Raw genomic sequence first — 27,871 nt, forward strand, 5'->3', positions numbered from 1 at the left:
CCCACCCGGACCCAGCGGCGACTCGTCGCTGCAGGCCCGTTGCTCTAGCCCCAGCACCCGGGACTAAGGACTCCGTGACCCTGTCTTCGGGCCTGTCCGCGCCGGAGCAACTCGGGACTGCGTAGCACCCCGCATGCCGGTGAGCGACCCGGGACGCGCAGCCTCCAGGTCCCCTTAGGGAGCGGGGCCGAGCGGGCACCCTGGGAAGAGCCGAGCCGGATGAGGAGGTGGAGGAGGGGAGGCTACGGGGCCGCTGGACACGCGCGGAGACCGGGGGGGGGCGCTCTGGGCTGGGTTATGGAGGTGTGTCATCACCTCTTATCCGGGCCCAGCTTCCTGTCTAGGGGCTCCGGACTTCGGCTCTAGCCGGGCGCACGGGAGAGATTCCAGGTCCCCACACCTTGAGTGGCCAGGTGGCCCCTGGTTTTCCTCTTTTTGAGTTTTCTTGCCCGACTGCCTGTATTTTATCTTTAACCTTTCCAAAGTAGGCAGGCTGTATCCTGGGTTTTGTTGATGTAGCTTATGAAAGGCGCCGACTTCGTTCGGAAGATCACGACCCATTTAAATTGGGTGGAGTCATGTACTTTTTTTTCCTTTTTTCGTAAGGAGTCTAAAGTTCGGGTTGGTTTTAAGTAAATTAAGGGATTTTGATAAAAATATTGAGCACAGGGGCCTAGCACCTCTTTATTATAAACTAAGGAGTCTCCAAGAATAAAAGTTGTTAAGCTTAGCAGTGCTCTGGGGAAAATCCAGTAGGGAGGGCAGGGATGCCCAGTACCTGACGAAGTCTGGCACTTGTCCATTAGCCTTGATAAAACAAACACCAGTCCAAGGCCGACTGTATCAAGGCAACTGTTACATAAGTATAGAAAGCAGGCCCAGACTGAGAGCCACTTGTTCTTGCCTTCTGTGTCTTTTCCCCTCTTAAGGCATTCCAGTGGGAGGCACCCTATACCTCTGTTAACTGAGATCGTAAAAGGGTGCCACTGAGGCCCATTGATCCCAGCTCATCTAATATTTCACATAGGCCCCAAGGTCAAAGTGTGTGGGGACAGTGATGTTAATTCACCCCTGAACCACCTGTGACTGGCAAGTATTGGTTTGGCTTGCATATAATGTCTTCGAGCAAAATCAAGAGAAAATAATGCATTTTTAGGAGTCATAAATCATTCACGTTTTTTAACTTAATGGGCAATGTGTATATAAGTTTTTTAAAAATAGTAAAAATAAGCATCTTTATTCATCATTCTGAAGTTTTAAGTTTGTCTACGAGTCGTATAATTTTTTATCCTGCTGTTTACAGTGTGTTTGGGTCACCCTAACACATGGATGGCATGCCACTTTTAAAAAGCAAACTTTTCTTCATAGCATAAGATAAATTGAATTATTTTGAGTGTCAGTTTTCCTCATTCACATCAGTTCGAATTTTTTAAAGAAATATGTCTCTTTATATGAATGTCTTTAATAATCTATTTTTAGGAACTGATAAAAAATATATGGTCAAATTTAGAAAGAGAAGGAATGTATTATTTTTAAATTCAGCTTTCCCGCTTTGTTAATTTGTCCTCAGAATGTCAACTGATTAGAATATATGACTTTTTAAGTTTTTTTATACTTAAAATTGTGGCTTAAACTGCAGTGTTACTGCATTACCTATCTACAGAGGTTATTTTGATATAGGTACTAGCACTAATTATTTATTTTTATTTGTCTTTAAATTTATATTTAATTTCCCTCCTGTATTTTTGATACTGTCATCCTAAAATTTTGAAATTAGTGTTCTAAATTTTGCTGCTTTGTATTGGTGAATTATAGTCAATATTTTAGAATATTGATTTCATAATTTTAACTCCACCAACTGTTGAATGAAAGAAAAATCTGGAGGTTTTTTGAGCTGTTTTTTGTTGCAAGTATTTAAATGTTTAAAGCAAGAAATGTGAGGATGAGAAAGATTGGGGATTTTATTTATCACATAGGGGCATGAATTTTAAAAGGCTGAAAAATACTACTTTGATATTTCCTGGTGATACCTAGTTGTAATCTGCCCAAAGCCACTTTTGCCTTCAGTGCTAATTGATTTAAAGGTAGAATGTGTTTTTGTTTTATTCTAAGAAAAGTGAAGTCCATGTGTTTCTTTTCAGAGAACTCTAAGAAAGTGGAGACTTTTGTCAAATTTTAATGTTGTTTGAAAGCCCATTCTTATCATAACTCTGATATATCATTTCATAATATTTTGTTAGAAAAACACTTTTGGACTCTAGTAAATGGCTCCCTTGTTTCAGACATTATTTTGATTGAGTATAATTCTAATCCAGATAGTGATTTGAACGCTCCCTTGAAGGTTGTTCTAAATTAATTTGATCAGTATAAATATCCTATAATGTTCTTGAGTATACATCTTGACTGAAGTTTACTGTAAGATGTTTTTTTTTTCTTAGACATGGGAAAGTCTTTTTCTCATTTGCCTTTACATTCAAATAAAGAAGATGCTTATGATGGAGTCACATCCACTGAAAATATAAGGACTGGATTGGTTAATAGTGAAATACATAATGAAGATGGAAGAAGTGGAGATGTCTCTCAGTTTCCATATGTGGAATTTACAGGAAGAGACAGTGTCACTTGCCCCACTTGTCAAGGAACAGGAAGAATTCCTAGGGGTATGTGTTATTGCATTGTTTTTTCTTTAAAGAATGATTCCAAGTGTTTGCACAAATACTATGAAATCCGTGGGTCTGAGCACAACCCTTTATGTTTTAAAAGACTTAGAATTACAGTTAAAACTTCATATCAGTTATCTTCAGTCAAAAGGACACAAAGAAACAAACATAAAGATTTTAATTAGGGTCCTAAAGCAATAATGAAAACCATTCTTCTACCTCCAGTATCTTTTCTTTCCCACCTGCAATTATACCGATATGCAGCATCTCTTGACTGTAAACTTTTAGTCCTGTTTGGCATCAGTAGAAATCGTATCACAGTCACCTTGCCATATTGAGTGTTAGGAGCAATTTAAGTAATGTGGTGACCTAATATTTCTGATTTGTTATTTAAAGAATAATAATAAGTTGGTCATGCACTAATTAGTTATTTTTTAAAGGGTCTACATGAAGAGGGATGGTATATGAAGATGAGCCATATAGGAAAAAAAAATCAGTTTGTGGCATGTCATAGGGGAAGTCAGTAGGGAGTAATCTCCACCTGCTGTTTGCAGGCTACTTTAGTAGCAATGGCAATAAGTAGCAATAGTAAAAGTACCTTGTACTAGTCCCATTTTCTGCTTGGTTGAATTGATATTTGACCCTGGAGAGACCCCGAGGGTAGGACAAAATGACAATATAAGGCTTTATCTTTGCAGAGGTAGCAGTATTTGAGAATAAAAGGATTATTGTAGTTACAGGTATTAATGCACCAGGCTGGGGGCAGGGAGAGGGCTAGAGTCGCATTTTTGCAATCTGGATACTATGTTTTTGAGGTATAGCTAGTAGGCATTTTTAGCAGCCTGGATGTACATTGTGGATAGTAAGATTGAGGAGGAATTCAGAGGTATTTTTTGTCTGAGCAACTGGAAGAATGGAGTAGCCATTTATTAAAATGGAGAAAAGAAGGTTTGAGTGTATGTGTCAGGTGAGAGATCAGGAGCTCAGTTTTAGATATGTAAGTTTGGAGATGCATATTTGACATCTAAATGGATATGTTCAATAGGAAGTTAGTTGTAATAAGGGCCTGGAATTCAGATGCAAGGCCTAGGCTGGAGTCATCAGTGTATAGATGATACTTCAGGTGAGTTGGATGACAGCACCAAGGTTGTCAATGTGAATAGAAAACAGAAGAGACTTTAGCACTGAACATTGGGGCATTGCAACATTTTGCGTCAGTGACATGAGAAAGAATTAGCAAAGGACACTAAAAAGAGCAGCTAGAGTAGAAGTAGGAAATCCCTTTGTCTGTGGTGTCTTAGAAGATAAATGAAGAAGATATACTCCTTGGTTGAGGAGAGATTGATCAACTGTGTTAGACCTGATCAAGTAATGTGAGGACTGAGAACTGGCCATGGGATTTGGTGATTTAGGGGCCACCTTTACAAGAGCAGTTTTGGTAGTCTGCAGAAGAATGTGTAGCATGTGTAGAGTAGGATCAGGAGTGCATAGAAGGAGCAAAGTTAGAGTCAGAAAATAGCTTTTTTGAGGAGTTTTGCTGTTTCAGAGGAAAAGGAGAGAAGAGAGGTGGTAGCTAGAGGAGGCTATACATCAGGAGAAGAATTTTTTAAAGATGGAATGAGTAATATGTTTGTATGCTGATGAGATTTTTCCATAGAGAAAACATTGATAATGCAGGCAACAGAGGACAATTATTAGATCTAGTGCACAAGTGCAGAGGGCTGCTCCTCCAGAGAAGCATGGGCAATTTGCTCCCAGCAGTAGAAGGGAAGGTAGAGTATATGGACACAGAGGCAGGTGGGTGGGTGGGTGGGTAGATGTGGTGGTAGCTTGTGGAAGTTCTCTTTGCCACATCATGAGCTGAGAGTAAGGATAGGGGAGAAGATATTGGAGGTTTGAAGAGAAAGTGGAAGTTATGAAATTGTAGTTTGGGAGAGTCAGATTAAGAGTATGCACTTTTTTTGGGGGGCTGTGCCACACGGCTTGCGGGATCCCTGACCAGGGATCGCATCCAGCCCTACGGCAGTGAAAGTACAGAGTCCTGACCACTGGAACACCAGGGAATTCCCCAGATTGAGAGTATGAACTAGAGAAATATAGGTGGCATTATTAAGGGCCACTTGAGATAGTAATCTAAATGAGACTAGTGAGCATAGTTGTTTGTGTTTCTTTATCTACTTTTAGCTGTGTGGATATAGGCACAGTCGCCAAAGGGTTGGTTTTAACCAGTTGCAGGTTAGACAGATGAATACCACCAAACAAGATAGGATATGTACACACACACACACACACACACACACACACACACACATACATATTATATATATTATTTATATGTGGGTATGGTAGGGGGAGTGTAGATGAGGGGGGACTTGTGGAGGGAGCAGGGAGGAATAATGAAAGTATTATGGAAAGCTTTAAAAGAGAACTTGACTGCGGTGCTTTGATAGTTCATACAAATAGCCAAGTTGTGATAAGATTGGAAAATTGGCATTTAAAAGTCCATTTATCCATTAAAGCATATGGATAATGCTCAACCCAAGCAAGAAATACTGAATTTTGAAGTGACTTAATGTGGAGAGGTGTGTGACCTGAAAGAGTCCTGGAAGACTGTGTATAAATAGGGGTTCTTGGAGCATGAGACTTAATATGTGTCAGTTTTGGTTTTCAGGGGAGATAGTGTAGGAACCTCTGCAGTTATAGGGGTTTCAGGACAGCGGTAACAATATGTTTCTTCTGCTCTCATTCAGATAATCAAACTGAAGTCTTAATGGAAAACTGTGGGGAATAGAAAACTGGGTGAAGGAAGGCCTGGTAAATTCAGATCTTCTGAAAGCTGGGACTTTTTAGATTTTTTTTCTCAGTGGAAGAAAGAGTTACTCTTTCTCATTCTTTATAATATTTTTGTTAGCTAGAAATCTAGGTATGAAAAAACACAATATCTGCTTTGGCACTCAGCTGCTACTGGATAATTTTTGAAGATGTTGAGAGCAGTTTACTAAAGGAATGAGATGAGAACCAGGTAGTATTCTGGTCTTTCCAAACCAGACTTTGATGAGGAACCACTAAATTTTTAATTAATCATGTTAATAAATTTCTAAATCTAATTCTTTTACTTTTAGGACAAGAAAACCAACTGGTGGCATTAATTCCATACAGTGATCAGAGATTAAGGCCAAGAAGAACGTAAGTGATTATAAGAAAATGGCAGATTTTTTGTATTTTTTGCTTTTTATATTATGTATAAGTAAATATTTTAATTAAAACTATTCAAAGGAAAAATGCTATCAGGTTGTTAAGTTATACCATCATATACTTTATGTCATTAAATAAAAAAAGGATTCCTGATTGTGGTAAGTTCTTGAAAAGTACTTGAGAGAAATGGTGTAGAACACAAGCCAAGGAAATTGAGCATAAATGTAATTGGAGTCCCTGAAGAAAATCAAAGGAGGCAAACTGAACAAATAGCAAACATTTAATTCAAGATCACTTCCCTGAAGTAAAGCAATACGTGAATCTACATATTGAAAAGACAAGGACTTGGGCTTCTCTGGTGGCGCAGTGGTTGAGAGTCTGCCTGCCAATGCAGGGGACACGGGTTCGAGCCCTGGTCTGGGAGGATCCCACATGCCGCAGAGCAACTGGGCCCATGAGCCACAACTACTGAGCCTGCGCGTCTGGGGCCTGTGCTCCGTAACAAGAAAGGCCGCGACAGTGAGAGGCACGCGCACCGCGATGAAGAGTGGCCCCCACTTGCCACATCTAGAGAAAGACCGCGCACAGAAACGAAGACCCAACACAGCAAAAATTAATTAATTAATTAATAAACTCCTACCCCCAACATCTTCAAAAAAAAAAGACAAGGACTTCCCTGGTGGCCCAGTGGCTAAGTCTCTGTGCCCCCCATGCAGGGGGCCCAGGTTTGATCCCTGGTCAGGGAGCTAGATCTCACATGAGGCAAGAAGATCCTGCATGCCACAACTAAGACCCGGCACAGCCAAATAAATAAGTAAATATTTTTTTAAAAAGTTTAAAAAAAGAAAAGACATACCATAATTTTGGAAATAATCAACCCTTCTTAATGAAATTACTGGACTTCAAAGGTAAAAACAGAAAATTGAAAAGCCCCTTTGAGCATCCAAGCAAAGGATCGATTAATTTATAAGGGATAGAAAATCAGATTGGCATGTTACTTCTTGACCACAATGCTTTAAACACATAAGCAGTAGAACAGCATGTCTAAGTCATCATGGAAAGAAAATGAACCCAGGAGTTTATAAACAGTCAGTCTGACCCTTTATTTTATAATATATAGACAGTTACGAATGTGCAAGAAATTAGGGTTAATTTCCTAACCCTAACAAGCAGAGGGAATAGCATCTGAAAGGGCCAGAGGAGTGGTCCAGCCTTCAGATGTATGGCTAAAGTAAACAGCGCTGTGGGAAAGTGGTACAGATGAGGCTAGAGAAAATAACAAGGACCAGATCCTGGCACCTGTAGTAAGCTAAGAAATCTGAGAACTTACAGGAAGCTCCTCAAGAATTTTTAGGAGTTTCAAATTTGTAATAAAAAACAGTAACTCTCAATATGTAGTAAAATTATAATATTTTGGGAAAACTGTGGTTCTTTATAAGTTGGAGTTGTGATGGGGTAGTCAAGAAATTATTAATTGCTTTTGTCTCCATACTTTAGCTATGTCATTTAATCCTCAAAACAAACCTACAGGTTTTAAAATGGAGGAGAAGAGTAAATTACCTAAAATGTTGCAAATATGAAATGGCAGATATAGAATTGTAACTTGAGTCCAAATAAACCACACAACCTTCATAACTTCATCAGTACTGTATACTTTGCAGGATTCTGTTACTGTCCCTAGAGCCATAAGAAAAATTACTACTGATGAGTTTTGTAATGGAGATCTATGTACTTCATCAGTGAACTAGCCAATTTTTCAATTTGGTATGAAATACTAAGTGGAATGTTATTTTATTGTCCCACCAGGTTTAGTAATATTTGTTATGGCTGTAAGCTTTGGGCACAAAGTAATTTAGAATACTGATTCATATATTCACACCTAGAGCTGACTTACAGGCCCTAGGTACCAGAGTGTGGTGGGCTCACCTGCCCATGAGAAATAAAAACACTAAAGTGTAAAAAAATCCAACAATGTTCACATTTTTATCATGATTTTTAAACTTTTTTTATACCTTTTTAAGGTGTTTTGGTGTATAATGGGCACTATAAGTGTGTGTTTAAACTACCTATTAGGGGCTTCCCTGGTGGCGCAGTGGTTGAGAGTCCGCCTGCCAATGCAGGGGACACGGGTTCGTGCCCCATTCTGGGAAGATCCCACATGCCGCGGAGCGGCTGGGCCCGTGAGCCATGGCCGCTGAGCCTGCGCGTCCGGAGCCTGTGCTCCGCAACGGGAGAGGCCACAACAGTGAGAGGCCCGCATACCGCAAAAAAAAAAATAAAAAATAAAAAAAAAAATAAACTACCTATTAGGTAATCCAGTAGTGGTCACCACCCTACTCAGGTTGGAAGTCCAGAGTGAGTGAGTGGGAACTTCTCTCTTTGCTCCAGACAGTAGTACAGGTCAAGTAGTAATGATTTAGTGAATTTTTGTTTGTTTTATTTTATTTTATTTTATTTTGCGGTACGCGGGCTTCTCACTGTTGTGGCCTCTCCCATTGCGGAGCACAGGCTCCGGACGCGTAGGCTCAGCGGCCATGGCTCACCAGCCCAGCCGCTCTGTGGCATGTGGGATCTTCCCAGACTGGGGCACGAACCCGTGTCCCCTGCATCGGCAGGCGGACTCTCAACAACTGCGCCACCAGGGAAGCCCTATTTTGTTTTTTGATAAACCATTTTGCTCTCTTTTCTTAACTTGGACAACTTAAAATACGCAGAAACATTTATAAAACATCTGCAAGAGGTACTTGAAATAACTGTTGTGAGGGATAAGATGAGATCCATCAGGGCATTTAGGTACAGATCTCTCTTTAGGGAAGACAGGATGGAGGAAAGGATAAAACAAGAATTTTTTGGATGGCTAGAATCTAAGGAAAAGATAAACTAAGTGACGTGCAAGACAGAAAAAGAAGCCAAAAGAAGGGTGCTATGGGCTTTGACAGAGCGCTGTTTATTGGAGAAACCAGGGAAATTCTTTCGTCCCTGAGTGTCCATGGGGAGATTGCTTCCAGGAGCCCTCGCATATACCAAAATCTGCTGATGCTCAAGTCCCTCATATGAAATGGCATAGTACAGTCGACCCTCCACATCTGAGGTTTCAAATCTGTGGATTCAACCAACCATAGAGGGAAATTTTGATCCATGGTTGGTTGAATTCAGGGATTAGAAACCCACAAATACTGGAGGGCCGACTGCAGTGTCTTGAAACTCTAGTTTTGTTGGTAAACCTAAAGATAAGAGGCAGTTTTCATCTATGGAAATAAAGAGTGAGAGATGGAAGAGAAACACTTCCATCTGGGAGGTAGATGAATAGCAAAGTCATGCGAGTTTTTTTTTTTTTCCTTGTCTTATCTCTGCATAATAATATCCCCTTTCTTGATTTTAAAGAAACAGTTTAACAGCATCTTCAAAGCAGACATGATTAATGTAAACAATATTTTTAAAAAGGAGTACAGGGACTTCCCTGGTGGCACAGTGGTTAAGAATCTTCCTGCCAATGCAGGAGACACGGGTTGGAGCCCTGGTCCGGGAAGATCCCACATGCTGTGGAGCAACTAAGCCCGTGCGCCACAACTACTGAGCCTGTGCTCTAGAGTCCGTGAGCCACAACTACTGAGCCCACATGCTGCAACTACTGAAGCCCACGCGCCTAAAGCCTGTGCTCCACAACAAGAGAAGCCACTGCAATGAGGAGCCTGTGCACCACAAAGAAGAGTAGCCCCTGCTCGCCACAGCTAGAGAAAGCCCATGCGCAGCAACGAAGACCCAATGCAGCCAAAAATAAATAAATAAATTTATTTTAAAAATACGTAAAAAGGAGTACATAAATAGTTTCAGATGAGGAAACTCAAAACAGACTGTCTTAGTGAGACTGATGAGGCATATGGTTATGTCATTACATTTTTAAGGGCTTCATAGGTGGTTCTGATGAGCAGTCACTTTAGGGAATCATATAATGCCAAAACTCATATGTGAAAATTCTGCTTCAGTGAATTCATCAGGGAGTCTTGAAATCTATACTTTTATAAAGCTCCCCAGCTTGATTCTGATGAGCAGCCTGGTTTGGGAATCACCACAGTAAATGTTCTATCTATAATAAGCCTGAAATCCTAGTCTCCAAAAAGGTAAATATGTCTTTTAAGGAGACCATTTTAACACTCAATAGATTCAAAACTAAGTCTGTTCAATACTTTTATAATGTAAAAAGTTGGTAAAAGTCATACATCTTTTCCTGCTGGTATAAAAGGGGAAAAATTCAAAATGAAAATGTCTTCTCTAAATGTTTCATTATGTAATTTTTGATGCATGTATATTTAAATATTCCATTTTCCTTTTCAGAAAACTGTATGTGATGGCTTCTGTGTTTGTCTGTCTGCTTCTTTCTGGACTGGCTGTGTTTTTCCTTTTCCCTCGCTCTATCGACGTGAAATACATTGGTGTAAAATCGGCATACGTCAGTTATGATGTTCCAAAGCGTACAATATATTTAAATATCACGGTAAGTACATATTTATATTAAAAATATTTGACTTCATTCTTTTTTTTTTTTTTTTTTTGCGGTACGCGGGCCTCTCACTGTTGTGGCCTCTCCCGTTGCGGAGCACAGGCTCCGGACACGCAGGCTCAGCGGCCATGGCTCAGCAGCCATGGCTCAGGGGCCTAGCCGCTCCGCGGCATGTGGGATCTTCCCGGACCAGGACACGAACCCGTATCCCCTGCATCGGCAGGCAGACTCTCAACCACTGCACCACCAGGGATGCCCTGACTTCATTCTTTTATCATGTTAAGCAGCACCTTTGTCCTTATTGAGAGAACATTAAAGGTAACACTTACTCAGTTTTCTTTCTGTATGTCTGCTATATTGACCTTTTCTGTCATTTCTGATTCTGCTGAAAATTGGCAAATTGGCAAATTCTGTGTATTCAGAATCATTTAGCATTTGAAGATGCCTTTGGGAGGGTAAAATAAACAAAACAATTAATTACTGGGAAAAAAGTAATTACAATCTATTTACTTTTCAGCATTTGACTCTGAATAGCTTCTAGCCAGATGTTAACATAGTTAGTTCAATACATGTTATACATGTAACATTTTCATTTCCTTGTGTTTTGTGAAACACAATTTTTGCCATCTTTAACAGACCATTCCCTTGTTTTAAAAGGTAGAGAACAAGTGAATGATTTCTCTTGCAAATTAGTATGTGTGAAAACCTGTGTTTCTCAGGACAGTGGTTTTTAGGACTCTGCAGCCTTCCCACACTTGAAAACAAACAAGCAAACAAACAAACACCTCAGAGAAGGTCTTGTACCTGTTTTACATGTTAACATTTATTTGAAAAAAGCATGGTTTGCAAACCACCGTATTATTAAAAAGGAATATATATGTTGCTTCAGGCTTTAAGGTACATCTGTGTGGCAGTGATTTGTTTGGAAGAGAGATATTGGACTTCAGTTGGTTTTCCTCAAAGAGGTGGTTGGTATGCTTGAGGCTGAGGTAGAGATGCCTGTGGTGCTGGTTGGGAGGAGGGGGATTTACAGGGACAGGAAGTGAAATGGAATGTATGTTAAAGTGGAATTACTACTTAATTATAGGAAAAAAAGAACTCCCATGAATTCATTTATCCTCATGGCGTACCGTCAAACGTTGTCAACCTTTAAAAAAAAACAGAAAAATTTTTAAAACCCTGGGAATTCTCTGGCAGTCCAGTGGTTAGGACTCTACTCTTTCACTACTGAGGGCCCAGGTTCCATCCCTGGTTGGGGAACTAAGATCCCACGAGCTGGGACTTCCCTGGTGGTCCAGTGGGTAAGACTCTGAACTCCTAATGCAGAAGGGGCCCAGGTTTGATCCCTGGTCAGGGAACTAGATCCCTCATGCATGCCACAGCTAAGAAGTCCACATGCTGCCACTAAGAAGCCTGCATGCTGCAACTAAAGATCCCACGTGCCGCAACGAAGACCTGGCACAGCCTAAATAAATAAATATTTTTTAAAAAAGATCCCACAAGCTGCACTGCGCAGCCAAAAAAAAAAAAACTATATACATGGAAAAAATATATATGCATAAAACATAACACAGTACGCATTGTAAATCATTTCCTATCATTGGGGAATTATTGTTGGGTATTTTTCCACTGTAACAGCCATTTGGAAAAAGGAACAAATTTTCCCTTTTTCTGTGGGGTTTAAAACAGTGGGCGGATATTTTTGGCCAACCTCCAGAGTCTGTTTTACTATTAAATAACTGTAAATTTATAATGAAAAGTAATAAAATTTATGTGCTGGGCCATTTTAGATACCAGAAAGTATATTTAAATGTAAATATCTTACTTTATTTTAAATAATTATTCAGGAATTCCCACTTTTAGGGGTACTAGTACTTCACTAAATTGAGAAAGTGTGAACATTAAATAGGAAATAGGTTTATTATATAGATAAACATTAGGTTTAACTGGATGACAGTGAGAAAAAAGCTGAGATTTCTCACGGGGGGAAGATGGTGGAAGAGTAAAACGCGGAGATCACCTTCCTCCCCCCAGATACATCAGAAATACATCTACACGTGGAACAACTCCTACAGAAAACCCACTGAATGCTGGCAGAAGACCTCAGACCTCCCAAAAGGCAAGAAACTCCCCATGTACCTGGGTAGGGCAAAAGAAAAAAGAATAAACAGAGACAAAAGAATAGGGACGGGACCTGGACCAGTGGGAAGGAGCTGTGAAGGAGGAAACGTTTCCACACACTAGGAAGCCCCTTTGAGGGCGGAGACTGTGGGTGGCGTAGGGGGAAAGCTTTGGAGCCGCGGAGGAGAGCACAGCAACAGGGGTGCAGAGGGCAAAGTGGAGAGATTCCCACACAGAGGATCAGTGCCATCCGGCACTCACCAGCCCAAGAGGCTTGCCTGCTCACCCACCGGGGTGGGCGGGGGCTGGGAGCTGAGGCTCTGGCTTCAATCAGATTGCAGGGGCAGGACTGGTGGCGTGAACACAGCCGGAAGGGGTTAGTGCACCACGGCTAGCCGGGAGGGAGTCAAGGAAAAAAAGCTGGACCTGCCGAAGAGGCAGGAGACTTTTTCTTCCCTCTTTGTTTCCTGGTGCGCAAAGAGAGGGGATTAAGAGCGCTGCTTAAAGGAGCTCCAGAGACGGGCGCGACCCACGGCTATCAGCGCGGACCCCAGAGATGGGCATGAGACGCTAAGGCCGCTGCTGCTGCCACCAAGAAGCCTGTGTGCGAGCACAGGTCACTCTCCACACCTCCCCTCCCAGGAGCCTGTGCAGCCCGCCACTACCAGGGTCCCAGGATCCAGGGACAACTTCCCCAGGAGAACGCACAGCGCGCCTCAGGCTGGTGCAACGTCATGCTGGCCTCTGCCGCCGCAGGCTCACCCCACATCCATACCGCTCCCTCCCCCCTGCCTGAGTGAGCCAGAGTCCCCGAATCAGTGGCTCCTTTAACCCCCACTTCTGCAAGCCAGAAGGGAGTGGCAGGATGTATTAAAAGTGATGAAGGAGAAAAACCTACAACCAAGATTACTCTACCCAGCAAGGATCTCATTCAGATTTCAAGGAGAAATTAGAACTTTTACAGACAAGGAAAAGCTAAGAGAATTCAGCACCACCAAACCAGGTTTACAACAAATGCTAAAGGAACTTCTCAAGGCAAGAAACACAAGAGAAGGAAAAGACATACAATAACAAACCCAAAACAATTAAGAAAATGGGAATAGGAGCATACATATCGATAATTACCTTAAATGTAAATGGATTAAATGCTCCCACCAAAAGACACAGACTGGCTGAATAGATACAAAAACAAAACCCATATATATGCTGTCTACAAGAGACCCACTTCAGACCTAGGGACACATACAGACTGAAAGTGAGGGGATGGAAAAAGATATTCCATTCAAATGGAAATCCAAAGAAAGCTGGAGTAGCAATTCTCATATCAGACAAAATAGACTTTAAAATAAAGACTATTACAAGAGACAAAGAAGGACACTACATAATGATCAAGGGATTGATCCAAGAAGAAGATATAACAATTGTAAATATTTATGCACCCAACATAGGAGCACCTCAATACATAAGACAAATACTAACAGCCATAAAAGGGGAAATTGACAGTAACACTTTCATAGTAGGGGACTTTAACACCCCACTTTCACCAATGGACAGATCATCCAAAATGAAAATAAATAAGGAAACACAAGCTTTAAATGATACATTAAACAAGATGGACTTAATTGATACTTATAGGACATTGCATCCAAAACCAACAGAATACACATTTTTCTCAAGTGCTCATGGAACATTTTCCAGGATAGATTATATCTTGGGTCACAAATCAAACCTTGGTAAATTTAAGAAAATTGAAATGGTATCAAGTATCTTTTCCGATACAACACTATGAGACTAGATATCAATTACAGGGAACGATCTGTAAAAAATACAAACACATGGAGGCTAAACAATACACTACTTAATAACGAAGTGATCACTGAAGAAATCAAAAAGGAAATCAAAAAATACCTGGAAACAAATGACAGTTGAGACATGACGACCCAAAACCTATGGGATGCAGCAAAAGCAGTTCTAAGAGGGAAGTTTATAGCAATACAATCGTACTTTAAGAAACAGGAAACATCTCAAATAAACAATCTAACGTTGCACCTAAAGCAGTTAGAGAAAGAAGAAGAACACCCCAAAGTTAGCAGAAGGAAAGAAATCATAAAGATCACATCAGATAAATGAAAAAGATATGAAGGAAACAATAGCAAAGATCACTAAAACTAAAAGCTGGTTCTTAGAAAAGATAAACAAAATTGATAAACCATTAGCCAGACTCCTCAAGAGAAAAAGGGAGAAGACTCAATAGAAATGAAAAAGGAGAAGTAACAACTGATACTGCAGAAATACAAAAGATTATGAGAGATTACTACAAGCAACTCTATGCCAATAAAATGGACAACTTGGAAGAAGTGGACAGATTCTTAGAAATGCACAACCTGCCAAGACTGAATCAGGAAGAAATAGAAAATATGAACAGACCAATCACAAGCACTGAAATTGAAACTGTGATTAAAAATCTTCCAACAAACAAAAGCCCAGGACCGGATGGCTTCACAGGTGAATTCTATCAAACATTTAGAGAAGACCTAACACTTATCCTTCTCAAACTCTTCCAAAATATTGCAGAGGGAGGAAAACTCCGAAACTCATTCTATGAGGCCACCATCACCTTGATACCAAAACCAGACAAGGATGTCACAAAGCAAGAAAACGACAGGCCAGTATCACTGATGAATATAGATGCAAAAATCCTCAACAAAATACTAGCAAACAGAATCCAACAGCACATTAAAAGGATCATACACCATGATCAAGTGGGGTTTATTCCAGGAATGCGAGGATTCTTCAATACTTGCAAATCAATCAACATGATACACCATATTAACAAATTGAAGGAGAAAAACCATATGATCATCTCAATAGATTCAGAGAAAGCCTTCAACAAAATTCAACACCCATTTATGATAAAAACCCTGCAGAGAGTAGGCATAGAGGGAACTTTCCTCAACATAATAAAGGCCATATATGACAAACCCACAGCCAACATCATCCTCAATGGTGAAAAACTGAAACCATATCCACTTAGATCAGGAACAAGAGAAGGTTGCCCACTTTCACCACTCTTATTCAACATAGTTTTGGAAGTTTTAGCCACAGCAATCAGAGAAGAAAAGGAAATAAAAGGAATCCAAATCGGAAGAGAACAAGTAAAGCTGTCACTGTTTGCAGATGACATGATATACTATACATAGAGAATCCTAAAGATCCTACCAGAAAACTACTAGAGCTAGTCAATGAATTTGGTAAAGTAGCAAGATACAAAATCAATGCAGAGAAATCTCTGGCATTCCTATACACTAATGATGAAAAATCTGAAAGTGAAATCAAGAAAACACTCCCATTTACCACTGAAACTAAAAGAATAAAATATCTAGGAATAAACCTACCTAAGGAGACAAAAGACCTGTATGCATATACCATATTCTTGGATCGGAAGAATAAACATTGTGAAAATGACTCTACTACCCAAAGCAATCTACAGATTCAATGCAATCCCTATCAAACTACCACTGGCATTTTTCACAGAATTAGAACAAAAAATTTCACAATTTGTATGGAAACACAAAAGACCCCAAATAGCCAAAGCAATCTTGAGAACAAAAAATGGAGCTGGAGGAATCAGGCTCCCTAACTTCAGACTATACTACAAAGCTACAGTAATCAAGACAGTATGGTACTGGCACAAAACCAGAAAGATAGATCAATGGAACAGGATAGAAAGCCCAGAGATAAACCCATGCACATATGGTCATCTTATCTTTGATAAAGGAGGCAGGAATGTACAGTGGAGAAATGACAGCCTCTTCAATAAGTGGTGCTGGGAAAACTGGACAGGTGCAGGTAAAAGAATGAGATTATACCACTCCCTAACACCATACACAAAAATAAGCTCAAAATGGATTAAAGACCTAAATGTAAGGCCAGAAACTATCAAACTCTTAGAGGAAAACATAGGCAGAACACTCTATGACATAAATCCCAGCAAGATCCTTTTTGACCCACCTCCTAGAGAAATGGAAATAAAAACAAAAATAAACAAATGGGACCTAATGAAACTTAAAAGCTTTTGCACAGCAAAGGAAACCATAAACAAGACCAAAAGACAACCCTTAGAATGGGAGAAAATATTTGCAAATCAAGCAACTGACAAAGGATTAATCTCCAAAATTTACAAGCAGCTCATGCAGCTCAATAACAAAAAAACAAACAACCCAATCCAAAAATGGGCAGAAGACCTAAACAGAAATTTCTCCAAAGAAGATATACAGATTGCCAACAAACACATGAAAGAATGCTCAACATCATTAATCATTAGAGAAATGCAAATCAAAACTACAATGAGACATCATCTCACAATGGTCAGAATAGCCATCATCAAAAAATCTAGAAACAATAAATGCTTAAGAGGGTGTGGAGAAAAAAGAACACTCTTGCACTGCTGGTGGGACTGTGAATTGGTTCAGCCACTATGGAGACCAGTATGGAGGTTCCTTAAAAAACTACAAATAGAACTACCATATGACCCAGCAATCCCACTACTGGGCATATACCCTGAGAAAACCATAATTCAAAAACAGTCATGTACCAAAATGTTTATTGCAGCTCTATTTACGGTAGCCAGGAGATGGAAGCAACCTAAGTATCCATCATCGAATGAATGGATAAAGAAGATGTGGCACATATATACAATGGAATATTACTCAGCCATAAAAAGAAACAAAATTGAGTTATTTGTAGTGAGGTGGATGGACCTAGAGTCTTTCATACAGAGTGAAGTAAGTCAGAAAGAGAAAGACAAATACTGTATGCTAACACATATATATGGAATCTAAGGGAAAAAAAATGTCATGAAGAACCTAGGGGTAAGACAGGAATAAAGACACAGACCTACTAGAGAATGGACTTGAGGTTATGGGGAGGGGTAAGGGTAAGCTGTGACAAAGTGAGAGAGTGGCATGGACATATATACACTACCAAACGTAAAATAGATAGCTAGTGGGAAGCAGCTGCATAGCACAGGGAGATCAGCTCGGTGCTTTGTGACCGCCTAGAGGGGTGGGATAGGAAGGGTGGGAGGGAGGGAGATGCAAGAGGGAAGAGATATGGGAAAATATGTATATGTATAACTGATTCACTTTGTTATAAAGCAGAAACTAACACACCATTGTAAAGCAATTATACTCCAATAAAGATGTTAAAAAAAAAGTGAGATTTCTGTAGGTTTTCTGTCAGTATTTTGAGAAATGTAATTATATAGTATTACTTTTGTTTCTTAAAATGAGTAGTATATATTACTATTCCTACTCTTTTTTAGTAATATTTATTGTCTTTCTAATTATGAAAATGTTTAATTATCATTATAAGACATTTGAAAAATACCATAATGTATATCTTTACTTCTATCCGGGCCTGACTATTAACATGTAGTCTGCCCTCCATATCCACCAGTTCTGCATCCATGGATTCAATCAACCTGATTGAAAATTTTTTTTTTAATTCAGAAAAATTTGTTTTTTATAAATTAATTTGTGGGGGTTTTTTTTGGCTGTGTTGCGTCCTCATTGCTGTGCGCAGGCTTTCTCTAGTTGCGGCGAGCAGGGGCTATTCTTCGTTATGGTGTATGGGCTTCTCATTGTGGTGGCTTCTCGTTGCAGAGCACGGACTCTAGGCACTCGGGCTTCAGTAGTTGTCGCATGCGGGTTCTAGAGCGCAGGCTCAGTAGTTGTGTTGCACGGGCTTAGTTGCTCCGTGGCATGTGGGATCTTCCCGGGCCAGGGATTGAACCCGTGTCCTCTGCCTTGGCAGGTGGATTCTTAACCGCTGCGCCATCAGGGAAACCCTATCTGTTATTTCTTGATTTAACATTTTTCTTTTTTATTTTGACTGTTTTCTAAAATAATTTGAAACAATTGTTTTAAGTTAGAATTGCAAAAGTTGGCCCCAGCTGTTAAGTATAGAAATGATACAACTGCATTTCTTTCCAACCAGTTTTGAATCTATCCCATTTCTTCTCAAAAGTGACCTGCTACAAATCTCTACTCATGTAGTTAAAATACTAGTTTTTTTAAATAGAAAGTTTATTTAAAGTTGTGTTTAACATTTTAAAATGTTGTCTTTGTATTTAATCGAATCGGAAGTAGCTTAGTCAGTGAAGATGTACATGTTAACATTTAGAAAATTTTTGATGAAATTTTAGAATTTTTTATTGAATTTTTGCTAAGGCTACAAATACATCTTCTAACATTCATTTTTCTGTATTCTTGTACTATACATTTTCTGGGCCTACTTTTTAAAAGTATGTGTTCATTGTAGGCATTTTATATACATAGTACTCATGCATATGGGCTTCCCAGGTGGCGCAGTGGTTGAGACTCCGCCTGCCGATGCAGGGGACATGGGTTCGTGCCTTGGTCCGGGAAGATCCCACATGCCGCAGAGCGGCTGGGCCCGTGAGCCATGGCCCCTGAGCCTGCGCGTCTGGAGCCTGTGCTCCGCAACAGGAGAGGCCACAACAGTGAGAGGCCTGTGTACCGCAAAAACAAAAAAAAAAACATAGTACTCATGCATAAAACCATATAATTGGTTCATTGAATGTTCTTGACATTTTTGGTGATACTTTCCTTCCTCCTAATAAATTAAGCATAGCCACAGCTGGAGAGTCATCTTCTGTATTAATTTTGATTCATATTATGCTTATTCTAAGATAACTTGTACATTTTGTGCCTCCTTTCTTTTTCAGAACACACTAAATATAACGAACAATAACTATTATTCTGTTGAAGTTGAAAACATCACTGCACAAGTTCAGTTTTCAAAAACAGTTATTGGAAAGGCACGCTTAAACAACATTACCAATATTGGTCCACTGGATATGAAACAGGTAAGCGTCATTCATGAAATACTTTGGAGGAGTTAAACAAGTCTCAAGTTTGTGTATCATATTAACTTGAGGGAGATGGGGGATTTCTTAAAGAACTAGACTTTGAATTGTATCCCATACATGTGTAAGAAAAAGTCCTAGAATCAAACCCATAAAGGGAGAAATTTCCAAACTCTTTGAAGTTACAAAATGTATCTGAAATACTTGATGTTTTGATCCTGTTCTGTATTGATTTATTTTTATTTTTTGCCTTTCAGATTGATTATACAGTACCTACTGTCATAGCAGAAGAAATGAGTTATATGTTGTAAGTTCTGATTTTTAATTATTTTCTCTCATTAAATTATAAAGAGTAAGTATGTGTAGGTGTGAATATATATATATATGTTTAATTTCCCATCATCTTAGAAGTGACAGGACCACATTTTGGAATATTCCTTCCGGCCTCTGATCATCTCTCTTCTTCTCTTCTCCCTTTCAACATGTATAATGTTACTGTATATATACGTATACACATAATTTCATTTTCAGAATTAGGATCATATACACCATGGCACTCTTTATTTACTATGTTATGAGAATCATAATCTCACATATTCTAGTATTTGTTTCTGATTTAGTATAGGAGGACTAAAAATGCTAATGATGTTTAGAACTCTATTGCTGGTTTGAAGTTGTAAAGCTTTTAAATTAGGTCTAAATGATTATTAGCTCTTGTTAAGTAAAAAATAGTGATATATTTTTATCATCTTTTGATGTCAGCTTGATATAGAATTTCTGAGTAACTAATAAACTGGCTACTAAAATTTCAAAAGGTAAACAAAAAGTGAAAATAATAAGTAGACAACTCTACAACTGCTGTAGTATGAAGGCATAGAATAAGAAGCCATGAAAATATTAATCATCATTTGAGATACAGAAAATGCTCAACCATTAAATGCTTATTTATTATATCTTCTTAATAGTATATCTGTTAGCTTTAACATAGGAAGAGGAACTGTAATTAAACTATTTTAAATTTATAATGTCAGTTTGTGTTTATTCACATTGTTTTTTCTTTAACAGTGATTTCTGTACACTGACATCCATCAAAGTGCATAACATAGTACTCATGATGCAGTAAGTACAAATTTTTTTTTGAGAGATTCTTTGCTTAAAAACTTTATATGTATAACATTGGCTTAGAGTATACACATATTTATAAATGCTGTCTCATTTGGGTTTTAAGCCTTACAGGAGTGCAGTGAGGTGAAGTAAATAGTATCCCACTTTACACATGAGGAAATGGGAGCTCAGAGGAGTAGTGAAGGATCACACAGCTGCTAAATAGTGAATCTGAACCTTGCAAGAACTTGGGAAAATGGTAGAAATTGGGATAGAGAGAAGGATGAGCTCAACACCCAATTCCTTGCTGCCTGTAGTCGGCAGTAACAGTAGTGAAGACCAGGAATGTTATTGGTTTGCAAATCGGGTGTTATCCTAAGCCATGAAAACACTGTAGGTTATAGGTTGGGTATTTGGGCCATTAGCTAACATTTGATTAACCTTTTCCTCTGATGAGAGAACTGTGTGATTATTTTTAAAAGTGCACTGAACTAAATATATTTTTAATTAAAGATAGGTGTTTTGAAAAAATACATTTTTGTATATAATTATTTTTGGATAGGGCTTTCTCAGCCAGCATTCCTGTTGTCTATTGGGGAAATATTCCCTAAAAGGCCCATGTCCACAATATTAAGTTATCATTAATCAAATAATCTCTCCCTGGAGAGAATTTTGATATATAAAGTGTTCTCACTTTAGAAAGCTTTTTTATATATAACTCTTCAGTGTTTCTCCCCATTTATTTTGTTTTTAGAGTTACTGTAACAACAACTTACTTTGGACACTCAGAACAGATATCCCAGGAGAGGTACCAGTACGTTGATTGTGGAAGGAACACAACTTATCAGTTGGGGCAGTCTGAATATCTAAATGTACTTCAGCCACAGCAATGAAAACTGAGAGATGCACCTGGAGAAGAAATACATTTTCCAAACTCTGAAGGATGAGGTACTTACTTCCGGATAGGAGATCTTAAATTGAACAACCTAAAGTTTACACTTCTGTTTTAAAAGTACAGCTAAGAGTATGTGGACTTGTAGGTTATTACAACTCTCTACTCTGTGTTCATGATATTTGTACCAGGATCTTTTACTTGAATCTAAATTTACTGATTGGTTTTCTTTGTTCCTGGTCCCCAAAGGGGAAAACTAAGACTTCTCCTACAGAATAAATAATTATTTAAAATTCATAGCTCTAATCACTACTGAAAACATAATTGATGATTTGTGATGAATATAATTATGTGATGAACATAATTTGAGAAACTTTATTTCTGAATGTTTTTATGGAAAATTACTGTGGGCCTATTCGTGAAGACATTTAAAGAGTAATCTTTCTTTTTTCCTGTTTTATAAATTCCCTTTGCTACTTGGTAGTATTTCAGCTATATGCTATTTTAGCTTTTAGCTAAATGTTTTTATTTTTTCATTTTGAAATCCTACTCATTTGCATGTTTTTGTCAGTCTTACTTCAAGCTATTGCTTGCATAACACTTAATAAACCAAAATAATCTTTGCAGAATTCTGTACCTAAAATTTTTTAAAACCCCTAAATAATGGGTTTCACATGTCTTTCCATGTTAGTTATAGTTGTGTGAAATTTTTATGTAATCTTCAAACATCATTTAATGTACAGTATTGTAAATAAATTCTGCATGGTTTTTATGTAGCTTTAATAAATGTCAAATAAAGTGATACAGATTTAAAATATAGTAAGTTGCTCATAAAAATTTGTAAAGAAAGGAAAATGATATTCAGAAACCTCTAGAATGTATGTTTCCAATTACATATTAGATCAGGCATAACATAGATTTGAAATAAAATATTTTGATGCTCCACTTTTTTTAATGTTGCTTTTCATACTAAAGAATTATGGATACACTTACTTTTCAGAACTGTTAGGTACCCAAATGATCAATTTTATGAATGTTTTAGAGGAGGAAGTTATTTCTTTGGTAAAATTATCCAAGAAATCCTGTTATTAAATTACGGTGGCTATAGCAAAATAAAACCTATATTATGCTTTTAAAAATTACTTTGCACATCATGGATATCATGCCCCTAGCAGTTACATTTTTAAAGTTTTCTACTTTTGGTTTGGATTTTATTTAAAATTGTTTTCAAGTGTAAATTATTGACTTATTCATTTTGCTATTTTATATTTTTAATACCATTTTGCATTTGGGCTTTTTGCCTTTTTGGTTACCACGTTCTGAGTACCTTTTAAATACCTACCACTGAGCATAGGGGCTGACTGTGATACCAAAAACAGTAAGTGGCTTGAGAGTAGTTTCCTATGTTCCCTAGTGACAGAGATCAGGTTACCCCTCTCCTTACTCCCAAAGTGCCTAACATGGGTCTGAAACATTCTTATTATAAGTCTGACTCTCTCAACTATAGAACATGAGCTTTATTTAATTAGTTAGAGCTAATGAAGCCCTCCTTTCTGCCTTTAAACCTACTCAGGTTTCCCTTAATTAGCTTTCATATTACTTTCTCTAAGTTTTCCTCAGTGAACATTTAAATGGGTGAAATGCACTAACTTCTTTTTTTTTTTAACTACTTAGTCTTCCCTTAATCCATCGCTAACTCATCCATCCTTACTATTAAACTAAAATCACCCCTTTAAATTTATTATGGATTTTGTAGTCCAACCCAATCTTTAATATTTTTTCTGCTATGTTTTTTGACTACTCCCCTTCTCCTTGAAATTGCACTTTTCTAATGTGTGTGTTCTATTTGTATTTTTCATGTCATTCTCATTTCATTTTTTCTCATTCTCCTGTCTTTTGATATCTTTTAATGAGTAGTATCCAGACCCTCTTCTGCCTCAAAATTTCTACTCCTGTATCTTCAGCAATCACCTATATTAAGGCTTCCAGCTCTGTTTCTACATACCTGACAGTAACCTGTCTAGTTTCTCATTTAGCTAATGCCTTAGAGATAACAGTATTTCAGTGACTGTGTAAAAATCAAACATTGTTAAAAAATTTTTTATCATGTTTTGTTCTCACCTGCCCTTATGTCCCATTTCTTCAAAATCATTCTTCAGATATGCCTCCTTCAAAAATCAATCCTGATTTATTTTCCTGCTTTGTATCTTTTTTTTTTTTTTTTGTGGTACACGGGCCTCTCACTGTTGTGGACTCTCCCGTTGCGGAGCACAGGCTCCAGACGCGCAGGCTCAGCGGCCATGGCTCACGGGCCTAGCCGCTCCGCGGCATGTGGGATCTTCCCAGACTGGGGTCAAACCCGTGTCCCCTGCATCGGCAGGCGGACTCTCAACCACTGCGCCACCAGGGAAGCCCCCTGCTTTGTATCTTTTAACCTTGGAAAACTATATAGTGTAAATTAAATGGACTTTTCTGTTGATGTGTAGCTTTAATATCCTTTTAGAGTGCATGCAGAGTATCTGCTGAAGAGACAGAAAAGTGAGAGAACATTTGCTTTTACTGACTTAGTTTTGAATTTTTTTATTCATTCTTTAAATTAAAAACTCTTTATTACACCTACTTTCTGTGGAGTTCGAGTGAGAAAAAACTGGAATTTAAAATAAGTTAAGAAAAACCAGCAGTAGAAAAATAAAGATTACCTGTGACTACTTTCAAAGAGGGTTAAGTAACTGCCAGAAGAACCCTAGAGCAAAGCAGGCTGTAAATTAATAAAACTACAAAAGCACATTAAGGTGAAGCAGATTTATAGCCATTAAAAAAAAAAATCTGGAAAGGATGGATGAGGCTTTAACTTTTCTTAGGTCACATTGTCCAATGCAGTTTCTTATGTGGTAATAGGATTTTTTTAAAACGGCTCTCAGACCTTATTCAGAAGATGTGGTAAAGATGTTACAATTTTTTTTTTTCTGATAATTCCAAGAATAAATTTCTCGTAAATTGCACCTTAAGTAAACTGGTCATTCTAACCAAATCTAATACGTAACCAGCCTACATGTTTTCATATTACATTTATATAGCACTGTGCCCTTTTCAGAATTCTTTCATATGTTTTTCTCATATCATTTGCCATCATCCTGTGAGTCAGAAAATGAGGGTAGTAGGATCCTCCTCTTTTAGAAAAGGAAAAAGAGGCATGGAGAAGTTGAGGGACTTGCTGAAGATCTCATATTTAGTAAATAGTTTAATTGAGGCCAGACCTAGTTTTCCTGTCACCCATATCTGTGCTCTGTCATTTAAAACACCCATTGGAAAGCCCTGTTGACTCAGGTTAGTATAAATAAAAATTAGAGAAAACGTTCACGTAGGTAATGGTGACAATCAGAATAATACTGATGGACTAAGATTTGGGGTATCTTGAAACTGGTACCTTAAATGTTTTAAATGGGAAATGTAAAATATTTTGGAGCATGATCTGTAGGTTAATTTTCTGTTAAAATTTAGTACTCTGTGATCATTCCAGTAAAGATAATAGATATGTTTCAGAGTAGACTAATTATAAATAATAGAGATTAGTGGATTGAGATTTGAAACAGTAACAGTTTGAAAATAAGAGCTATCAGGTAAACTGCTTGAGGTTTCTTAATAACCATCTTTACTACATAACATGTAAATGGCTGTGGTTTTGTGTTCATTTTTTCCATGCTTTTTTTGTTTGTTTAAGCCAATGAGGTAATTATTTTCTCTAAGAATTCATGACAAGAAAATAAAATTCACTTCAGATCTTCTGAATTGTAGTTTGGGAATAACACAGTGTGGTGTTCAAATAGATAGGAAGTGACTGCCAAAACACGATAAAAGTAACTCAGGAGACTTCAAATGTCAGTCTAATTTGTGGTTCTTAGCCTTATCATTATTGCAATATAATTCTGGATGTTTAATTGGAGGACATGTCCCCAACTTTCCCTCATGCCATTTTGTTTGTTTTTTAAAAGTTTTAAAATAAACAATTCTTTGTATAATGAGTATATCTTATTTAAGAAAACGGTTTGTTAGGTACTTGACCCCAAAGTCACTGCTCAGTATAGCTAATATTTATTGGTTAATTACTATGTCACATACTGTACTGTACTAACCTTTCATGTGCATTATCTTATTATCCCTCAGAAGAGTTCTTTAAGGTAGTTACTGTCATTGCCCCCCCCATTTTATCTCTGAGGAAATTGAGTTTTAGAGAAGTTAAGGAGTATGTATAAGTTGGAAAGTGGCAGATTAGAGATTCAAAACAGGTCTGTTTGACTCAAGCATCATTGTTCTTACAATAAGCATATTTTCTTTCTAGTCTTTGAAAATGTTTTAGTCATAAAAATGTGTTGGATATTGCACTTAATATAGAAGACTGAGGTTTTTGATAGTATTTTCAAGAATACTATTAAGATGCTTTATTATTTTGTAGATCTTTAATATAAAAATGTTTATCATTTTTTTAGCTATTAATACTTATCTGTTAGATGGATTTTTTTCTTTATAAAAGATATAAAAATTTAAATTTACAAATATATATCAGGCTTCCTTGATAAGCAGTATGAATGGAATTTCAAGTTATTAGTTTGTAAGCCAAAGGTTACTCACCAGAATGTCTTGATTTTTAGCTCATAACATCTGGAAACAGTAACTACTTGGCTCAAATACATCTAAGAAGAATTAATTTTATTTCTGTCTTTTTTGTAATATCAGATTTTAAATGAGATGTTAAACTATTTTAAAGAAAAAATGTTTGAGAGGGTGGGGTAAAAAGACTGTGAAACATTATTTCTTTAAAAAATGTATTTTTACATGAAAACAAGATATATTTGCATTGTGTTCAATCAAAACATTCACTTCTATATCCCAGATCTACATATTTCAAAGTAAAAATGTTCACTTGTCAGCTGAAATTCCTGATTAGAACTAATATTTGTTTATTTTTGTGCTTAGAATGTAAATTTCACAGTGGATTTTTTGTTTTGTTTTGTTTTTTTCTGGCGGTACGCGGGCCTCTCACTGCTGTGGCCTCTCCCGTTGTGGAGCACAGGCTCCGGACGCGCAGGCTCAGCTGCCAGGGCTCACAGGCCCAGCCGCTCCGCGGCATGTGGGATCCTCCCGGACCGGGGCACGAACCCATGTCCCCTGCATCGGCAGGCGGACTCTCAACCACTGCACCACCAGAGAAGCCCCACAGTGGATTTTTTTTTAATTTACCTTTAATTTGGATAAAAGCAAGTGATATATACTACAGGGATAAAAATGGTAATTTTCATTTTAAAAAAAACTACCAATGTGATTATATTTTTAGTTCTTTTTACTCATGTTTAGTAGAGGCTTTAAATTAAAAAATACACTATGGTCTGTATTGACCCAAAAAGTATTCCATAAATTAATTTAACAAATATATGGCAAGCTTTTCATAGCTATAGCTAATTCTTCTAGAAGGAAGTTGTTGCCTTCTGTTTAATTACATTAATTGAAATGTGTTTAAGAGAAATGTTTTCAGCATATTTTGTATACTGAAAAAAAAATAGGGTTAGTATTGGGCCAATGGCCAAGAGGTAACGTTACTACCTTGTAGACTGTTACAGTTCAAATTGTCCCACTTCCCCCAGAATTTTAGAAACTAGAAGTCTGGGAGATTCTGTATCAGCTGTACTGTGGTGATTCTAAATGCTGTAAGTACTGTTCATCTTTTGTTATTGTGTGAGATGGGAAAAAATGCCAGATTGCAAAAGATGCATAATTTCATTGTATAATGGTTTGTTTTAGGCATAAAATATCAGCAAGCCTTGTCTTGTGTGTTTTGTCTTATATTTCCTTATAGAACTAAATTAAGTAAGATTTTGGGAAATGATTTTAAATGCTTTCCAAGTTGACCTGCTTGGTCAGATATTTGAATGATGGCATTGCTGAGTAGACTCTAATCCATGATTCTAATTGTGGAATAAAGAATAATGTAGAGCGTGAGACTATGTTTGGGCACTTACTCTTCATTTATATTAGGTATTACCCTCCATCATAACATACTTACTAAATTTCCAAGTTGAGCAGTTCTGTAATTGTAACAATTGTTGCTGTACCTGTAACAAAACATGCTTATGATAGTAAAATGAATAGAAGCGCCCCCAAATACTATTTTTTTAATTCACTTGTAACTGTTCCTCTTATAATTGTGTATGACAGAATCAAATTTGTAAAAATTTTAGCATGAAAAATAAAATTTGTATCAGTCAAGTGTCTTGGTTATGCTTTTGAAATTCTCTTGACATAAACAAATCAGTGTAAATATTAAAAGTTCTTCAGCTTAAAGCTTTTAAGTTCTTACAGTTGTTAGCCAAACTGTACTTTAACATCATATTTTGTATCTTTTTCTTTCATCTACTTAGCTTCCAATTTGTTGCCTAATTCTATCTATTCTACCTCTCTAGTATCTCTGGAATCTGTCTCACAGTTGAAATGTCTGTTGCTACTACCCCCTAATT

General features: G+C 37.7%; 1 protein-coding gene and 1 non-coding gene across 2 annotated transcripts; both read left to right on the top strand.

The window, feature by feature from the left end:
• On the top strand, positions 1 to 27,623 carry TMEM106B (transmembrane protein 106B). The gene is made up of 8 exons (XM_030857182.3): positions 1 to 139; positions 2,439 to 2,660; positions 5,783 to 5,846; positions 10,191 to 10,350; positions 19,226 to 19,366; positions 19,624 to 19,673; positions 20,432 to 20,485; positions 21,225 to 27,623. Exons 2-8 carry the CDS (start codon positions 2,441 to 2,443, stop codon positions 21,361 to 21,363), a joined length of 828 nt encoding a protein of 275 aa, XP_030713042.1. The 5' UTR covers positions 1 to 139; positions 2,439 to 2,440; the 3' UTR covers positions 21,364 to 27,623.
• TRNAR-CCU (transfer RNA arginine (anticodon CCU)) lies at positions 11,640 to 11,714 on the top strand. The gene has a single exon. It is a non-coding gene; the product is annotated as a tRNA-Arg (tRNA).
• Positions 27,624 to 27,871: the final 248 nt, after the last annotated feature.

The sequence above is a fragment of the Globicephala melas genome, chromosome 9, assembly GCF_963455315.2.
Source record: "Globicephala melas chromosome 9, mGloMel1.2, whole genome shotgun sequence".
Lineage (NCBI taxonomy): Eukaryota > Metazoa > Chordata > Mammalia > Artiodactyla > Delphinidae > Globicephala > Globicephala melas.

Excerpts from the sequence above, each read along its gene's own strand:
- TMEM106B (XM_030857182.3), top strand. The coding sequence starts at position 2,441 with ATGGGAAAGTCTTTTTCTCATTTGCCTTTACATTCAAATAAAGAAGAT. Across the intron at positions 5,847-10,190 it reads AGATTAAGGCCAAGAAGAAC|AAAACTGTATGTGATGGCTT; the intron begins GTAAGTGATTAT and ends TTTCCTTTTCAG. Across the intron at positions 20,486-21,224 it reads AACATAGTACTCATGATGCA|AGTTACTGTAACAACAACTT; the intron begins GTAAGTACAAAT and ends TTTTGTTTTTAG.